The 13,815-nt window shown below is 39.6% G+C and overlaps 1 protein-coding gene across 1 annotated transcript; it reads right to left on the bottom strand.

Moving 5' to 3' along the window:
• Positions 1-291: 291 nt before the first annotated feature.
• LOC121201530 (synaptic vesicle membrane protein VAT-1 homolog) lies at positions 292-13,589 on the bottom strand. Its single transcript, XM_041067407.1, has 6 exons — positions 12,948-13,589; positions 7,680-7,887; positions 5,420-5,590; positions 5,095-5,184; positions 3,960-4,198; positions 292-3,240 (listed from the first exon to the last, which is right to left on the bottom strand). Exons 1-6 carry the CDS (start codon positions 13,326-13,328, stop codon positions 3,049-3,051), a joined length of 1,281 nt encoding a protein of 426 aa, XP_040923341.1. The 5' UTR covers positions 13,329-13,589; the 3' UTR covers positions 292-3,048.
• Between the last annotated feature and the right edge of the window lie 226 nt (positions 13,590-13,815).

The raw sequence follows: 13,815 nt of genomic DNA, 5'->3' as shown, positions 1-13,815 counted from the left end.
TCAACCAAATAAAAACTGTTTGCAGGCACAGGTTACTGTTCTTTGAAGGACAAATAATAAAATTCACTGCAGGTTGTGAATTTAAATGTCGCTTTAAACATGCTGTGACCAAACCTGCAGTTTGCTTTCTTGGCTGTAAAAAAAAAAAAAAAAAAAGTGACTTGAATGTTAGGATTTAACATTACCTAAGAGTGATAATAAGATTTTGTGTAGAAATGAGTGAATCTATTAACCATCTACTTAATGCCCCTTTAACCTAATAAGGAAATAATTCACGATTTTAGATGAAGATATGTGATAACACTTTAATAATGCAGACACTTTAGTGCCATATGGACACAGACGGCCTATGTAAGTGTGCATGAAGTGTGCATAAAAATGAATAAAGGCAGCATTGTTCTTTCATGAATGCAGCAACAGCACTTATGGAGATATAAAACAGATCTGGAATCGCATGTGTAACAACATGATTAAGTAAAAGCTAAAAAAAAAATAAAAATAAAGAAAAAATAATGAAATTAATTAAAATGTGTCTGATTATATCAGTCAGTATTTAAAAGGCTTTAACATGGGCAAATATTTGGACTCTTTAAGACTTTCATTAAACAAAACTTATTTTGACCAGTTTGGACCAAAATATTGGACCAAAATATTGGTCCAAACTGGGGAGGATTTATTTAGCTTAGTTTTCTGTGAATGTTTCACATTCGAAGAGGCAGGCTACAGCACATTTTTGTCCATGGGCAAACACTGTGGAGAGTGTTTTTAAGGAAAGATTTTTCAGTGACCACCAGATGTCCCTCGCTGCATGAGTGAACACTCATGCATACTGTATATCACTTACAGCATACTGCTGTTAGGTTTTAACATGAAACATGAAAATTGTCACTGTCATCTTGGATTTTGAAGGTCACATTTTGGCACAAAAGCAAAATGTAGTTGTTCTATTTTTACATGTAACTGCAGTCAGACATCTTAAATATAATTATTATGTAAATATTTGCAAAGAATTAGGAGAAATTAGTAGGCTCTAAAGTGTTTTTACATGTTTTAACTTCACTAATGGCTCTTCAAAATTGTTGTCACATAGAAAACACTCAAAAAGCTCATTCGTTTACCTTTTCTACTATTTGGTTAATTCAGTAGTTGAACTGTAAGTCTAGATTTCCATCTGTCATGCAGGCAAATATCAGGCTTACGGGCTCACGAATTACAACAGCCCAAAAGAAAGTCTGAAAGGATAAAAACCGTAACATAAGACTCCAGTTCCCACTCCAAATCCACATCAGGTCTTACTTCATGCTACGAGATGGAAACCTGGCCAAACTTAAAAATACTTGTCCAAGTGGTCAAAAGGAAAAAACAACACAATGTCACAAATGTAAATAACATAAAGCATTAAATGTGAAACTCTGTTACAAGCACTCTTTAGAAATCAAAACAACGTGTGCTGGACGGGGAGAGAGATTAGAGAGAGAGAGACAGAAAGCAGGACTGAGAGGGTGGAGAGAGGAATGTGAGGAGCTGGTCTGGTGTCTGGATGGAGGGGGAGACTCTTTCTTGTGCTTCTGCAGCGTCTTCTGCGTCACAGCATTGAATTACACCCACAGCTGGACAAAACATTTGAATTGCTGAGACCAAACTCCACTATTACGCTCTATTGAAAATGGAAGCTTAATGAGCCATCACTAAATGCTGCAAGAGCTTCATAATGAATACAGCTTGAGCACAGAAACACAAAGTGCATTACAACAGAAGCATGATTAGGACAAGTTGGAGACATAAGCAAAGCAGCTTTACTTCATACTCCCTTCGTATATATATATTTATAAGAGGAATCACTAAGCAAAATGTCTGTAAACTTACCACTATTCACTTTGATTTTGAAGAGGCAAGAAAAGAATTAAGAGAGCAGATAAACCACAGGACAAAAATTAAGGGAAGAAAACCTGAAAAAAAAAACCCTCTAAAAAACATGGTTTGCCAAACAGTTTTCGCCCGAGTTCAGCCTGACATTGTTTGGAAGAAAACCTATGAGTGATTGCCAAGGCGGGGAAGTCCCGCTAAATGTTATTCACAGCTGGCTTGATGGAAGTGATGAAAGGCTTAAATTTGGCACAAATAAGTGAGAAAAGTACAGTAAGATACTGACCTGGGCTTTCCCTACGGAGACCACTGTCGAACAACATTCATCGAGGAGGAGAGCATGCGAAAAGACACCTTCACTCATCATTACAGACATTTCAGTAGTGCATCTCAATCTGTTAAACTGGACTAAGTATCACCACTGCTATTTCTAACACGATTTACACTAATGTTAACTGCTAAAACACACTTGGGTGAGTAAGTTACAAAATTTCTAATACAGTTATTCATTACTTCATCAAATTAATGATCTGTAACAGGTTCTGAGAAATGACCAAAGTTCAGTAATGCATCCTGATTACATTCAAATTACTCGGCCAGATTGTAAGTATGACACTGATGAAAGAAAAAAAAAACTGAAACGACACAAAGACCAGGAAATGTATTTCACATTTGTTTACAGACTTATTTTTTTCTGACACATTCACTTTATGAAGACAGAACCAGAACCAGTACGTATAAAGCCGCTGAGGGTATATTTTTGATTTTACGTGCATCACAATTCTACTTTGACTCATGAGTCAAAGCACAGGACCACTCCTGAGACCATTTCTTAAATGTTTTACACATACTGGGCCTGGTTTGCTGTTATTACAGATATTATGTTCAAGCTGTTGTTGAGCTGTTGTCGGGGGAGAACGTCCTCTGTAATCAGAATACATTACTCCTTTGGTAATGTAACAGAATACAGTGAACTTTTATTTAAAACACAAGTGTTACCAACACTGACACGCCACTTAGACATATTGCACAACACAAACTTTTTAAACATTTAAAAATACTGACAAAGAATTAACGGCATCTTGCTTTCTCTTCTTTTTTCCTTCCTGTTTTTGACAATTAAACAACAGGGAAACTCTTTCAGGAAGTGTTTGAAAATACCATTCAGATAAACACTCTTACTCAATCCTTCCCTGCTTTAACTTCCTCTGTCGCCTCCTCTTTCTTCTCTTCGACGGCAGCTTCAGTTTTTTCCACGTTTTCTCCCGGCTCAGCGTTGGACTTTGGTTTCTCTTCTGCCTTCTTGGGTTCAGGAAGAAGGATGACTTTCCCGATATTTTGGCGTTCATGCATGCGCCTCATGGCATCAGTTACCTGCAGAAAGACAGTGTGTGCACAAAATTTCATTTCCCACCTAAAACAAGGGCGTGCCTCTCATTCAAATAACTGTAATGTGCAAAATATGTGGAGAAGTTACCTACGAAATCTGTGAAAAAGCAAAAACAAGAGAGTCAGTATTAACTGGGCCAGTTTTGCAGTGGCTGCATGAACACACACTACTGACTGATGAATAATGGGGAGGAAGGATTAATGAAATAAACACAATGGTTATCTATGCTGTGTATCTCCGCCATAAGTCATCTGACTTCATATTACTCCCTGCCTCAGTTATTGTTACTGTTTCCTGCTCACAGACAGACAGCCAGGATCGTCTTGCATCACCCTCCTGCCTATCCTTGAAACCAGCCAGGGAAACTCAGAACACAGACATCCCCACTAGTAGTGGATGCCACGGCAACAATTAAGACTGTCACCTAGCAACAGCCGCTAAGTATCATCTCATCTGACGGGGGAACTGAGGTTTGCACGTCTACGGCAGAACAGGAAAGGAGGAAAACACCAGGAGGAGTTTTGCTTGGGCTGCGAGGCAGAAGAAGCCTCACAGCCCCCATCTCATGTCTGTGAATACTTAGGAGTGAGCAGCAGAGAAAACATTAACACAGCTGAGTGCAGCAAATCAGCAGTCTTGCATGCTACTGTAGTAGCAGCTATTACATGTTTCGGATTCTCAGTAAAACATGATCAAAACTAACCTCTTCAAAGTGGTAGCGTGAGTCAATGCAGGGCTTGATCTTTCCCTGATTGTAAAGCTCCAGCAGCTTGAACATAGTCCTGCTGATGAGCTGCTCGTCATTTATGTAGCCCAGGTGGAAGCCACAGATGGCCTTGTTGGCCTGCATCAGTTTCAAGGTGTTGAGAGAGAGCTGGTTGTACCAGGTCTTTGCCATGGCCAACAGGTTCTTCTTCTGGCCCGTCACACAATTGGCAGCACCTGGAACAGGAGAACAGAAATGATGCAGAGAAGAAATCATGTTAGATATCCCGAAAAAAATCAGTGAGGATTAAGATATCTTGAGCTGTATCCCAGTCACACCACAAAGTAATAGATTACTGTATTTACTATACTATACATGTACTTATATTCATAGAGGTTTTCAGTTAGTATACAATATCAAGAAATAAAGGGCCTACTCACTAGATACTCTCAAAAAAAGATTAGTGGAATTACAATGCCTCAAAATGACGTCTTCAGCAGACATTATGTCTTCATAAATGATGTCAAATCACTGTAGATGTATGTCATACATTTTTTGGTGGGGAGCGTCTATTTAGTGGTGCCTTTCTCTTGATATTTTTGTTACTTTTTTTGCAAACTTAGTGGATGTAATATTGGGATGTGTGTACCTCGAGGCACAGTTAGTTATAAAAGAAACTGAGGCACACGATGTGCGTTGACAAATGCGAATTTTTTCCAGCTGCGAGGAGCTCATCCATATCCTTTCATTGTGAGACGATAGTGCCCATCAACACCACGCTCAAAAAAGTTTCTGATGTTGCTATTCCGGTGTGAATTACCTGCAGACTCAAAATCTTGTTAGAATTAATGGGTAGTATGGAACTTGGACACAGCCTGGTTTCTGGCTACAGCTGATTTTTGGATTCTGATTTTAATTATAATTATATGAAGGGAAACATGTGCAACAAGATAATGGGGATGACATTACAATGACCCAAATTTTATTGTATTCGTACAAAAAGAGACTACCATGTCAAATAACATAATTTCAAATTCAAGTAATTCTGGTAAAATAAAGCATAAATATAAATACACTGAGGAAGACTCAACAAATGCATGAAGCATGTTTTGCCTTTTTCCAAGTGCCTTACCAAAAACTACAAGAGTTCCCAATGGTTTCAACAAGCTAAAGCCTTTCTGGGTGTCTAAGCCACCGAGTGGGTCAAGGACGATGTCCACACCTGCAGAGAGACAGAATAAAAAAGGAAAGGATGAAGGTGAAGAGCTTTTTATGTTTCTACATCAACTTGATATTCAAGAAAAAAAAAGAAATATTAAGATGAAACATAAATATATTAATTTTCCTGGTCAGGAACAATAGTTAGATAATAATAATAATAATAATAGGTATATGTTTTTTTTGTGCTTGGACACTACAGTGTGCAGTACAAAAAGCTGACTAGTATCTTTTCTTACCCTTTGGGCTGATTTTGCGGATTTCTTCCACGTAGTCTTTGGTTCGGTAGTCAATGGGGTGAGTTACCCCACCTTGTGCAACAGTCTCATGTTTGGAGGCCGATGCCGTACCAAAAACAGTCACATCCTGCACAGTATGGCACAGCTGGGTAGCAGCAATACCCACCCCACCTACAGATGTGGGGACAGCAGCACAAACCGACATGAGAACAGTGGCATCTGCGGGTTTTTCCCCTTCAGTAGCAGAGCTTTTCAATTTCTGTGTGATCCCTCTCTAAAATACTCTGTGATTTAATCATCAAACAAAGAAATGACACTGGTTTTAATTGTTGCGTTGGCTCAGTCCTCTAATGGAAAGAATCACTGAGTAAAGCTACTTCCTGTCTCACTCACACCTGCTTTACTGAGCATCTAATAAAAAAATTACATTTTCACATACACACAGACATATCATTATATATTATATATCTTTTACACATATACACCAACTCAACTGAATCCACCTGTTTTATTTCATTAGGAGAACAATGGTGTTCTAACTCAAACGACAGGACTTCAGATGCCAACTAGAATAGGTCCTGAGGAGTCTTGTGAAAATGTGAATTCAGTTATGCACAAAAAAAATTATATTTCCATGTGATGGAATGATGTGGTCATAAAAGCATGCATGCTGATACCGAATATACCATATGTGTTACTGTCAGATCGTCTGAATAAGATGATTTTTCATCCTTTAAGCTACTTAAGGGAAATAAAAGGGAAAAACTGGATTTCACTGGTTTAAAATGTCATCCATGCATGATAGATTAAGCCTTAACAGCGGCAGGATTGTGGTCAGTTTCATTTCTGATAACAACTCCAGGGGCAGTAGTGGGATTGAAGAGAAATGATTTTGTGTAAAGGCTGAGGAACAAATAGATGAAATTGCAGATGGTGTTGTCTGGTTTCTATGGCCTTGTATCATTTAAGAGTGAAAGAATTATTCTAAATGATGACCGCCTGGGTTTGCAGAATCACCCCCAATCCTTCCTGCCCTCTTGTTCACCCTGGCCTCATGTGGCTGATTCATGCAGGTCAGCTGACAACCACCCACTCAACACTGAAGCGTGGCCTTTGAGAGTGTTGATGCAGAACAGTACTAGACCGAGACAGTGGATCTTGAGACGCTGACAGTAACTGACCTGTATATCTGGACATACGAGTGCGGGTAACATCCTGAGCTATCTCATTTTCAGTTGTATCTTTTAATGCTTTAAGCTTGATTTCAACGCTAAAAGAAGACACAATCACTCTTGTAGACAATGATACCTAAAGTGAATTCTATGTGCTGAGAAATTATGCTTTTCTTTTCACAACTCGTGACTAAAAAGCAAGCTTTTATTTTGAAATAAGTGTCTGCCCTACCCAGCAATTACTGGGAACACCATTAGAAAATGAGACACACTTGATTGTTATGCTGCTGGAGCCCCTTCTTGAAATGTCAGGTGTTGCCAAAGCAACCATGCCGGCACACCATATCTTCACCTATGACCGATGGTCTCTCAGTTGATAATGTTTCAGCACAGAAATGCTGCTGCATTCAGAGAAGTGATTAGTGACCTGGAGTAAACAAGCTGTGTGACTCTTCACACGTTTCCCAGGAGACGTTAGTTGGGTTTGTTACACTGATACATTTAAACCATGGGGGAGAGGGTCTGTCCAACCTTTCATTGTGATGGATGCCACTGATCTAGTTTAAGGAGATTAATCGTCTTTATATCACAACTTTGATTCACTTCTTTTGCTTAACTAACAGTCCAAAACATTTAATTTACCTGGATTAAAACATTAAAGCATCCAATTTTCACATTTAAGAAGCTGTTCCAAGCAATTTTTTGCATTTTACTGGATAAATTACTTAAAATATCACTTATTCTGCAGTTAATTTAAATTAAACAACAATCAAATGTCATAAATGCATGAAACATCTTATGTGCCATCTTATGTTCTGTGCCACATAAATACAACATGTAGAAGAAATAGCAGACAGAAGCCACAAAAGAGAGAAGAAGCAAAATTTTGGAGAAATGAAAGTCCTTAACTTGTTGGATTTTGTCATAACTTGCAGGAACAATACATCTCTATCAGTTTTTTTTTTAGCTGACACTGATCAGCTCAAGACAAGAGCACTTCATAATCTCCTTGCTCATCAGAGTCTCTGACAGAAACTGATTATACTGAACTCATTGCATTAGATTATATGTTCTGAATTTGTCTTTACCTGCGGCCATGTGTATCAGAATGCTCTTGCCCGGCCTCACATTGGCCATGTCAAACAGCATCATGTAGGCAGTCAAGTAGTTAATGGGAAAAGCGGCGCCTTCCTCAAAGCTCATCTGTTCGGGCATGGGGAAGGTGCGGTCAGCGGACACAACGACCACTTCCTGCCACATGCCACTGCGGCTCAACGCAATGACACGATCTCCCACCTGAGGGAGGAAAGAGAGGAAGAGAGGGGAGAGACGGAGCCAAGTTACGGAGGGGGATGATGGCGATGGTGATGGTGAAATATGTGTGTAAACCTCATGGACGTGCAAGAAGTAAAGTCAGTAGGTTATTAAGATTCAGCCTCTGTGAACTAAGAACATTGGTACAAAATTTACAACCAATCCAACCAATAGCTGTTTGAGATGTTTCAGTCTGGATCAAAGCGGACGAGGCGGGCTGCTAGGATGGCAAAAAAAATCAGACAAAATCTGTCTTTGCAGGGGACACAAAGTCCCTATGGTTCTGAATAATCCACAGATCTCACTGTGAACATTTTTCACATCTATTGTGTTAGGGTGGAGGCATTCATCTAAAAGACAGATCTCTGAGGTGGTGTGAAAACGAGATTCTTTTGCACTTTAGCTGACCTGACTCTTTAAGAATATGAAGGGGAGAGTAATAGACAGATGTTGTGTGCACGAGTGAAAGCAAAGTGATTTCCTCTTCAGTGAGCTCAGTTTCTTGTGTCACTTTGCTCTTGTCTGAAGTATTAGGGACACTGAAACTGCTTTTTTCTTCCTACAATGAGGTCAAAACAGGCAGGAAGTCATCTGAGGCATCTTTGCTGTTGAATGCCACAGAGGCCAGTAATTACACTACTGCTCTATGTCACAATCCACATTCATCCTTAAACAACTATCAATTAATAGCAGATACCCTGATATGTCATTCTTTAATACTACTGAAATTAGGGCTGCAACTAATGATCACAGTCATTATTGATCATTCTGCTAAATTACAGCTTCCTCATGGCTACACATTTTTTAAACAAAATAAAAACCTGCTCCATGTTTCTGAGCAAATTATGGGCTTTTTACGATCTTCATATGAGCTCAGACAAGGGGACTTAGGGGAAATGTTTCCTCACAGTGTGCTGCTTTCTTCCACAGAAACGTGCTCTTATAAAAGTATCACTGTTGTTGCCAAAAAAGTGAAGGGCACAGGAAAGAAGTCTGATCTGATTGTGAATGCTGCACTGCTTCCTGTTCAAACAGCTTCACGAGCCACGCCCACTTCCTGCTGCGCACAAACCAATGACAATAGACAGATTTATATAGAAATACAGATATATATATATATGTATAGATGATATTTAGACACACACATGCACATCTTGTGTATGTCTGTAGCAGTGAGGTATCTTTGAACTGTTCCACTTTTGGTGAGTTTTATGTTTAAACTTCCATCCAGATGACATGTGCTCATTTTTGGGTTCATAACATTCCTCAACCCTGGTCTTATGAAACACTCTGAAACCTCCTCTGGATGAACTCAGAAATGCATGCATAGTCAATTTTTAAAAAAAAAGGCTGAGCTCAGTTCCTGAAAAGCTAACATGAGCTCAAATAATGTTCCAAGTAGGACGGTGAAGTTCATGTGGAAGGCTGCTGTCTACTTAAACTGAGTCATTACAAAACTTCTGTCCGCAAAGTGAGTGTGACAGGACAGTTTCCTGCTCTTTATTTCACTGCATAAAAATATAAACAGGGTGTGAGACATGTCACTTCTTGCTCTCTTCTTTTATGCACATGTATAGTTGTCACTGTCTAACTATATAAACACTTCTCAATAGCAGACAGGAGAGAGCATCTCCAACCACAGCAAATATGTTGCTGTGTGTGTGTTTTACACACTCAATGCTCAAACGTGCAGATGGACAGTGCTGGAAGAAGTAACATTACCACAGTAAGAAAAATTGACAGAGGCCCCAACTACACATTGTTTTTTTTTGTCTGTGTATGAAATCATAGGCCGAAAAAGCTGGGACCCAACTTTTTCAGTCTATAAAAGTATAATATTTTGCCTTAACTGTAGCAGCAAACGGAAAAAATACCAGTACCTCAATACTGTATATTGGTCTGTTAGTTGAGTAAACACACTTTTTTACTTTGCACTGCTGCAGATGGATTATTCATAATAAATTATTTCTAAAACATCAAAGGCACCAGCTTTAAATTGACTGCATTAGCGAGCTCTGTGCTAAATACCAAATGCATTGCTACACATCCTCTCATCACACAACATGAAGTTGATTAAAGAGCTTATTTGCAGAACAGATGGTGTATTTCTTTCAAAGCGAGCAGTTGGAACAGTTTAACACAGGAATTTCGGCCGCCGTCATCCAAATATCAATCAAGGTGCAAGGCGTAATCAGAGACTGTCTTCTGTGATGAGGTAATGCAGGATCTGGAATCTTAAAATACAAACTGCAATGGGATCCTCCATAACACATCTGGTCTGCCTGCTTCCCAAGTGTCTTATGAAACCGCCACACCCTTCTGTGCTTATCTGGAGAAGCCTCGCTGCTTGGCCTGGCCCGTCAATCTCCAAAAACACTGTGGCTTCCCTTTCTGTTACTGTCTGCTGTTCTGTGTCTATGTATCCCAGTGCAGTCCCACCCAGATTCTTACCCTAACCTTAACCCGACCATCTCTAATCTTAAGCTAAGCTACTGCTTTCAATTTTAAACCTAAACTTGTCCCATTTTTGCACTTGCACATTTTAAATTCTTTGCCTCAACCCTGTTTGTATCCTTAATACCACACTGCTTCCTGCACTGCTCTATCTGGTGTTTTGTGGTATCTTGTGTTTTGCTGCTTCCCTCCAAAAAAGAGGTGATGGAACGCACCACTCCCCCTATAAGATTCTTGTTCTCCGAAAATGAAGAGATGGATGTGGGAGGGAATAAGATGAGGGTGGAGGAGGAGGGGAATTCCATACTGACACTGAGGGACAGGGAGGAACTATATTTACAAAACACACATCTTAAACTTAATAACAGCCTATAAAGCAATTTGTTGCACAAATACAGACAGAAAAGACAAGTTTGATTGAAAGAGGACTTATGTCTGACCCCAGAGTATCTCATTTAACTATTCAGATTGACAGGTGAGTTAAAGAAGCACTGAAGCACTCCCAAGGCCTTCTTTACACTCAAGCTAAATATGGTTTTTGCTTCTCATGTTAGGAGATTATTATGGGATGATGAATATTTCTGAATATTCCATATGAGAGCAACAAATAGCAGTAAAACATCCTGACTGAAACAAGTCATGACAACACTGACTTAAAAGCATAAACCCTGCTGATGTTTTTTACGATTCTGTTCCCTCTCAAGGCAGCTGGGAATTACATATATCCTCACACAAAATATTGAAGTGTTATTCAGAATGAAAATATAAAATACAGGACAGTTACATCAATATTTAGCAATATAAGTGCTAAGATTTTTTTTTTTTAATTTTGTTCACATTGTACAAAAACATGTTATTTCAAGCTACCATCCTTGAGGTGCAACCAGATGATGAAAAGAGTTTTTAAGGATTGTGAAAATCCCCTCAGAACAACAGAGTGTTGTTAAGGGATCTTCTGGGTTTGTATTTTGCAGAAAATCAGATGCATGGCTCTGTGACTGGAATGTAATGTGGATATACGAGAGGCACGAACTCGGGCTAAGACGCACAATAATGAACTGTGCAAAGCTCACTGAACGCCTCATTTCTCTTGAAATCACTGGCGCGGATGTCAGGTCATGGTTCAACTTATTCTGATTCTGAAAGATGATGGTTCTTTATTTTATGAAATTATGACAATATCCAGAAAAATTTAGGGGGAAATGAGAGAAAAACATTTGATTTCTGCCTGGGAGTAATCTGAGGATGAGATTTACATACAAAGCAAATAATGCACCTATTATCAACCCAGTGACACAGCTGAAAAGTCCTGTTACTCATTCAGCTGTGAGTGTTTCCCATCTTCCATATGCATGAGTGTACGCACACAGAACATAATCATCTACAGTGACGGTGTAAAAGATCCTACTGCTTTGATTATTTCCACCAGTGCAAACAAACACACACACCTGAACCTGGGAAAACTTGAGTAAGTTTTAGCAAAAGTTGTTACATAAAGACATGGAAGTCACTTGAAGTGTGTCAGTTTGGTTTTATCTTCTATATCCTGTTAAAAAACAAAAAACGAGGTACTTGCATGTTTTACCCATAACCTGTGGAGCCTCTGGCCTCAGAATTAGCTCAATAGAGTCTGTGGAAAATGTGCTAAAGCTGCAGGAAACAGGTAGTCTTCAAATAGACTGGATTTAAATCACAGGTACGCACAACTCACGATCTCAGGTGTTACTTCCATTCAATTTCCACTTTTTCTAACGCCCCAAAAAGCAGAAATGGAGTTTAAAAACAACTTCTGGCTCTCAGATCTGGGCATAGCCAATATTGGGTTTTATGAATTTCAAGGAGGGAAAGAAACATACCTTATAAATATTCTGTACCTTTTCATCAAACTTGATAAATGAAAATTCCATAAAACTCAACCTCTGGAAAGCTCTTATCAAGGCGAAGGTAAATGTATTGCTTCAAGGACACACTGTAAATCAAACACTGTAACTACTCATAACAGCAGAATGTTACAGCCTCTCTCCACAACGTTTTTCAAATATGGAGATTACGTTACATTAATGGATTGGACAAATGGAGGTTATTTGTCAGAGTATATTGCAGAGATGTTTAAAAACTTGCAAAAAAAGAAAAAGGAAAACTGTACACAGACACACTGACAGTTTCCAAATGCATGTTATCTGAATAGGTTTTCAACATTTTTGGGTCTTAAAAGGCATATCTCTAAACTTTTTTTTCACTTTGAGTTTGCAAATGAGTCAGAGAAACCTATTAACGAACTTATCTTCAAATGAACAGTGAAGTAATGATGGTGTTTTTCCGTTTTCTGCCATCAAAGGCTGAAAGACTTTCTTGGTTTCTCTAGAACTAGAGACAGGGGCGAAATAATGACAGAAAGAACCTGGTGTAGTGTTTAGAAAAGATTACGAGCATTTTTTGGTCAGGAACGAGAACTCATGTGCCTCTGAGGAGCAATACGATGCAGATTTTTACCGAACTCTACATCTTTAGCAGCTCTGCAGTACATGACTTTACAACGCGTGGTATTTCTGTGGGTGTGTGAGCGCATTCAGCAGGCCTTTACTCACTTTCCTGTCCTTCACATCCTCCCCGACTGCTTCTATGACCCCGGAGCCCTCCATTCCCATCGTGACCGGCGGGGAGGGCAGCAGGTCGTACAGCCCCTGTCTCCCCAGCAGCTCGGCGAAGTTGAGCCCGCACGCCTTGACGCGCACCAGGACCTCTCCTGCCTTCAGCTGCGGGTTGCTCTGCGTCTTCACCTGCAGCTTCACTTTGTCGTAGCCCCCGTGGCCCGTCAGCACCAAAGCGCGGTAGGAGAGAGACTTCTCCTCGGCTGCGGGGCTGCCCCCGGACTCCTGCGGTGCGTCTGCAGCCGGCGGCGGGGGATCATCCGGCGTCTTCTCCTGCTCCGGTTGTTGTTGCTGAGTTGGAGCCTCTTCACCAGACATGATAACCACTTGATGTGATGTGCGCTCTGGAGGTTTTCAGTCCAGATCAGTAGTTGAGCCTGACTGGGCGTTTCTGGGAAAGAAAAAAAAAAACAAAAAAACAAAAACAAAACAAACACACTAAAGGAAAAATAAACGATGCCTGTTGAAAGCAAATGTGGTGAAAACTTTGATCAAATCAGATGTCCCTCACAACAGACAGTAGTATGCTTTGCAAAATGAGATTGTAACTGCGTGGTTTCCTGTGTGTGCGCTGCACTCAACAAGTGACCAGTGTCAATACATCATTAATACAATTACAAATTCCGGGTTTGATTTTCAAAATCAAAGACTTCAACGTCAGGATTTCTTAATCGAGTACAAAGCTGATTTTTAATTACATTAAGGATAGTGCTGGTGACATTAAAAAAGGAATAAAGAATGGAAATAAAATAGGTTCACAAAGACACCTCACCAAAAAGAAAGAGTGAAAAACAGACAATAAAAA

The sequence above is a fragment of the Toxotes jaculatrix genome, chromosome 21 (assembly GCF_017976425.1).
Source record: "Toxotes jaculatrix isolate fToxJac2 chromosome 21, fToxJac2.pri, whole genome shotgun sequence".
Classification (NCBI taxonomy): domain Eukaryota; kingdom Metazoa; phylum Chordata; class Actinopteri; family Toxotidae; genus Toxotes; species Toxotes jaculatrix.
Note: the sequence above shows the minus strand (reverse complement) of the source record. Positions and strands in the feature narration are given on the sequence as shown.

Excerpts from the sequence above, each read along its gene's own strand:
- LOC121201530 (XM_041067407.1), bottom strand. The coding sequence starts at position 13,328 with ATGTCTGGTGAAGAGGCTCCAACTCAGCAACAACAACCGGAGCAGGAG. Across the intron at positions 5,185-5,419 it reads CCGCAAAATCAGCCCAAAGG|GTGTGGACATCGTCCTTGAC; the intron begins GTAAGAAAAGAT and ends GTCTCTCTGCAG. Across the intron at positions 3,241-3,959 it reads CACGCTACCACTTTGAAGAG|GTAACTGATGCCATGAGGCG; the intron begins GTTAGTTTTGAT and ends GTCTTTCTGCAG.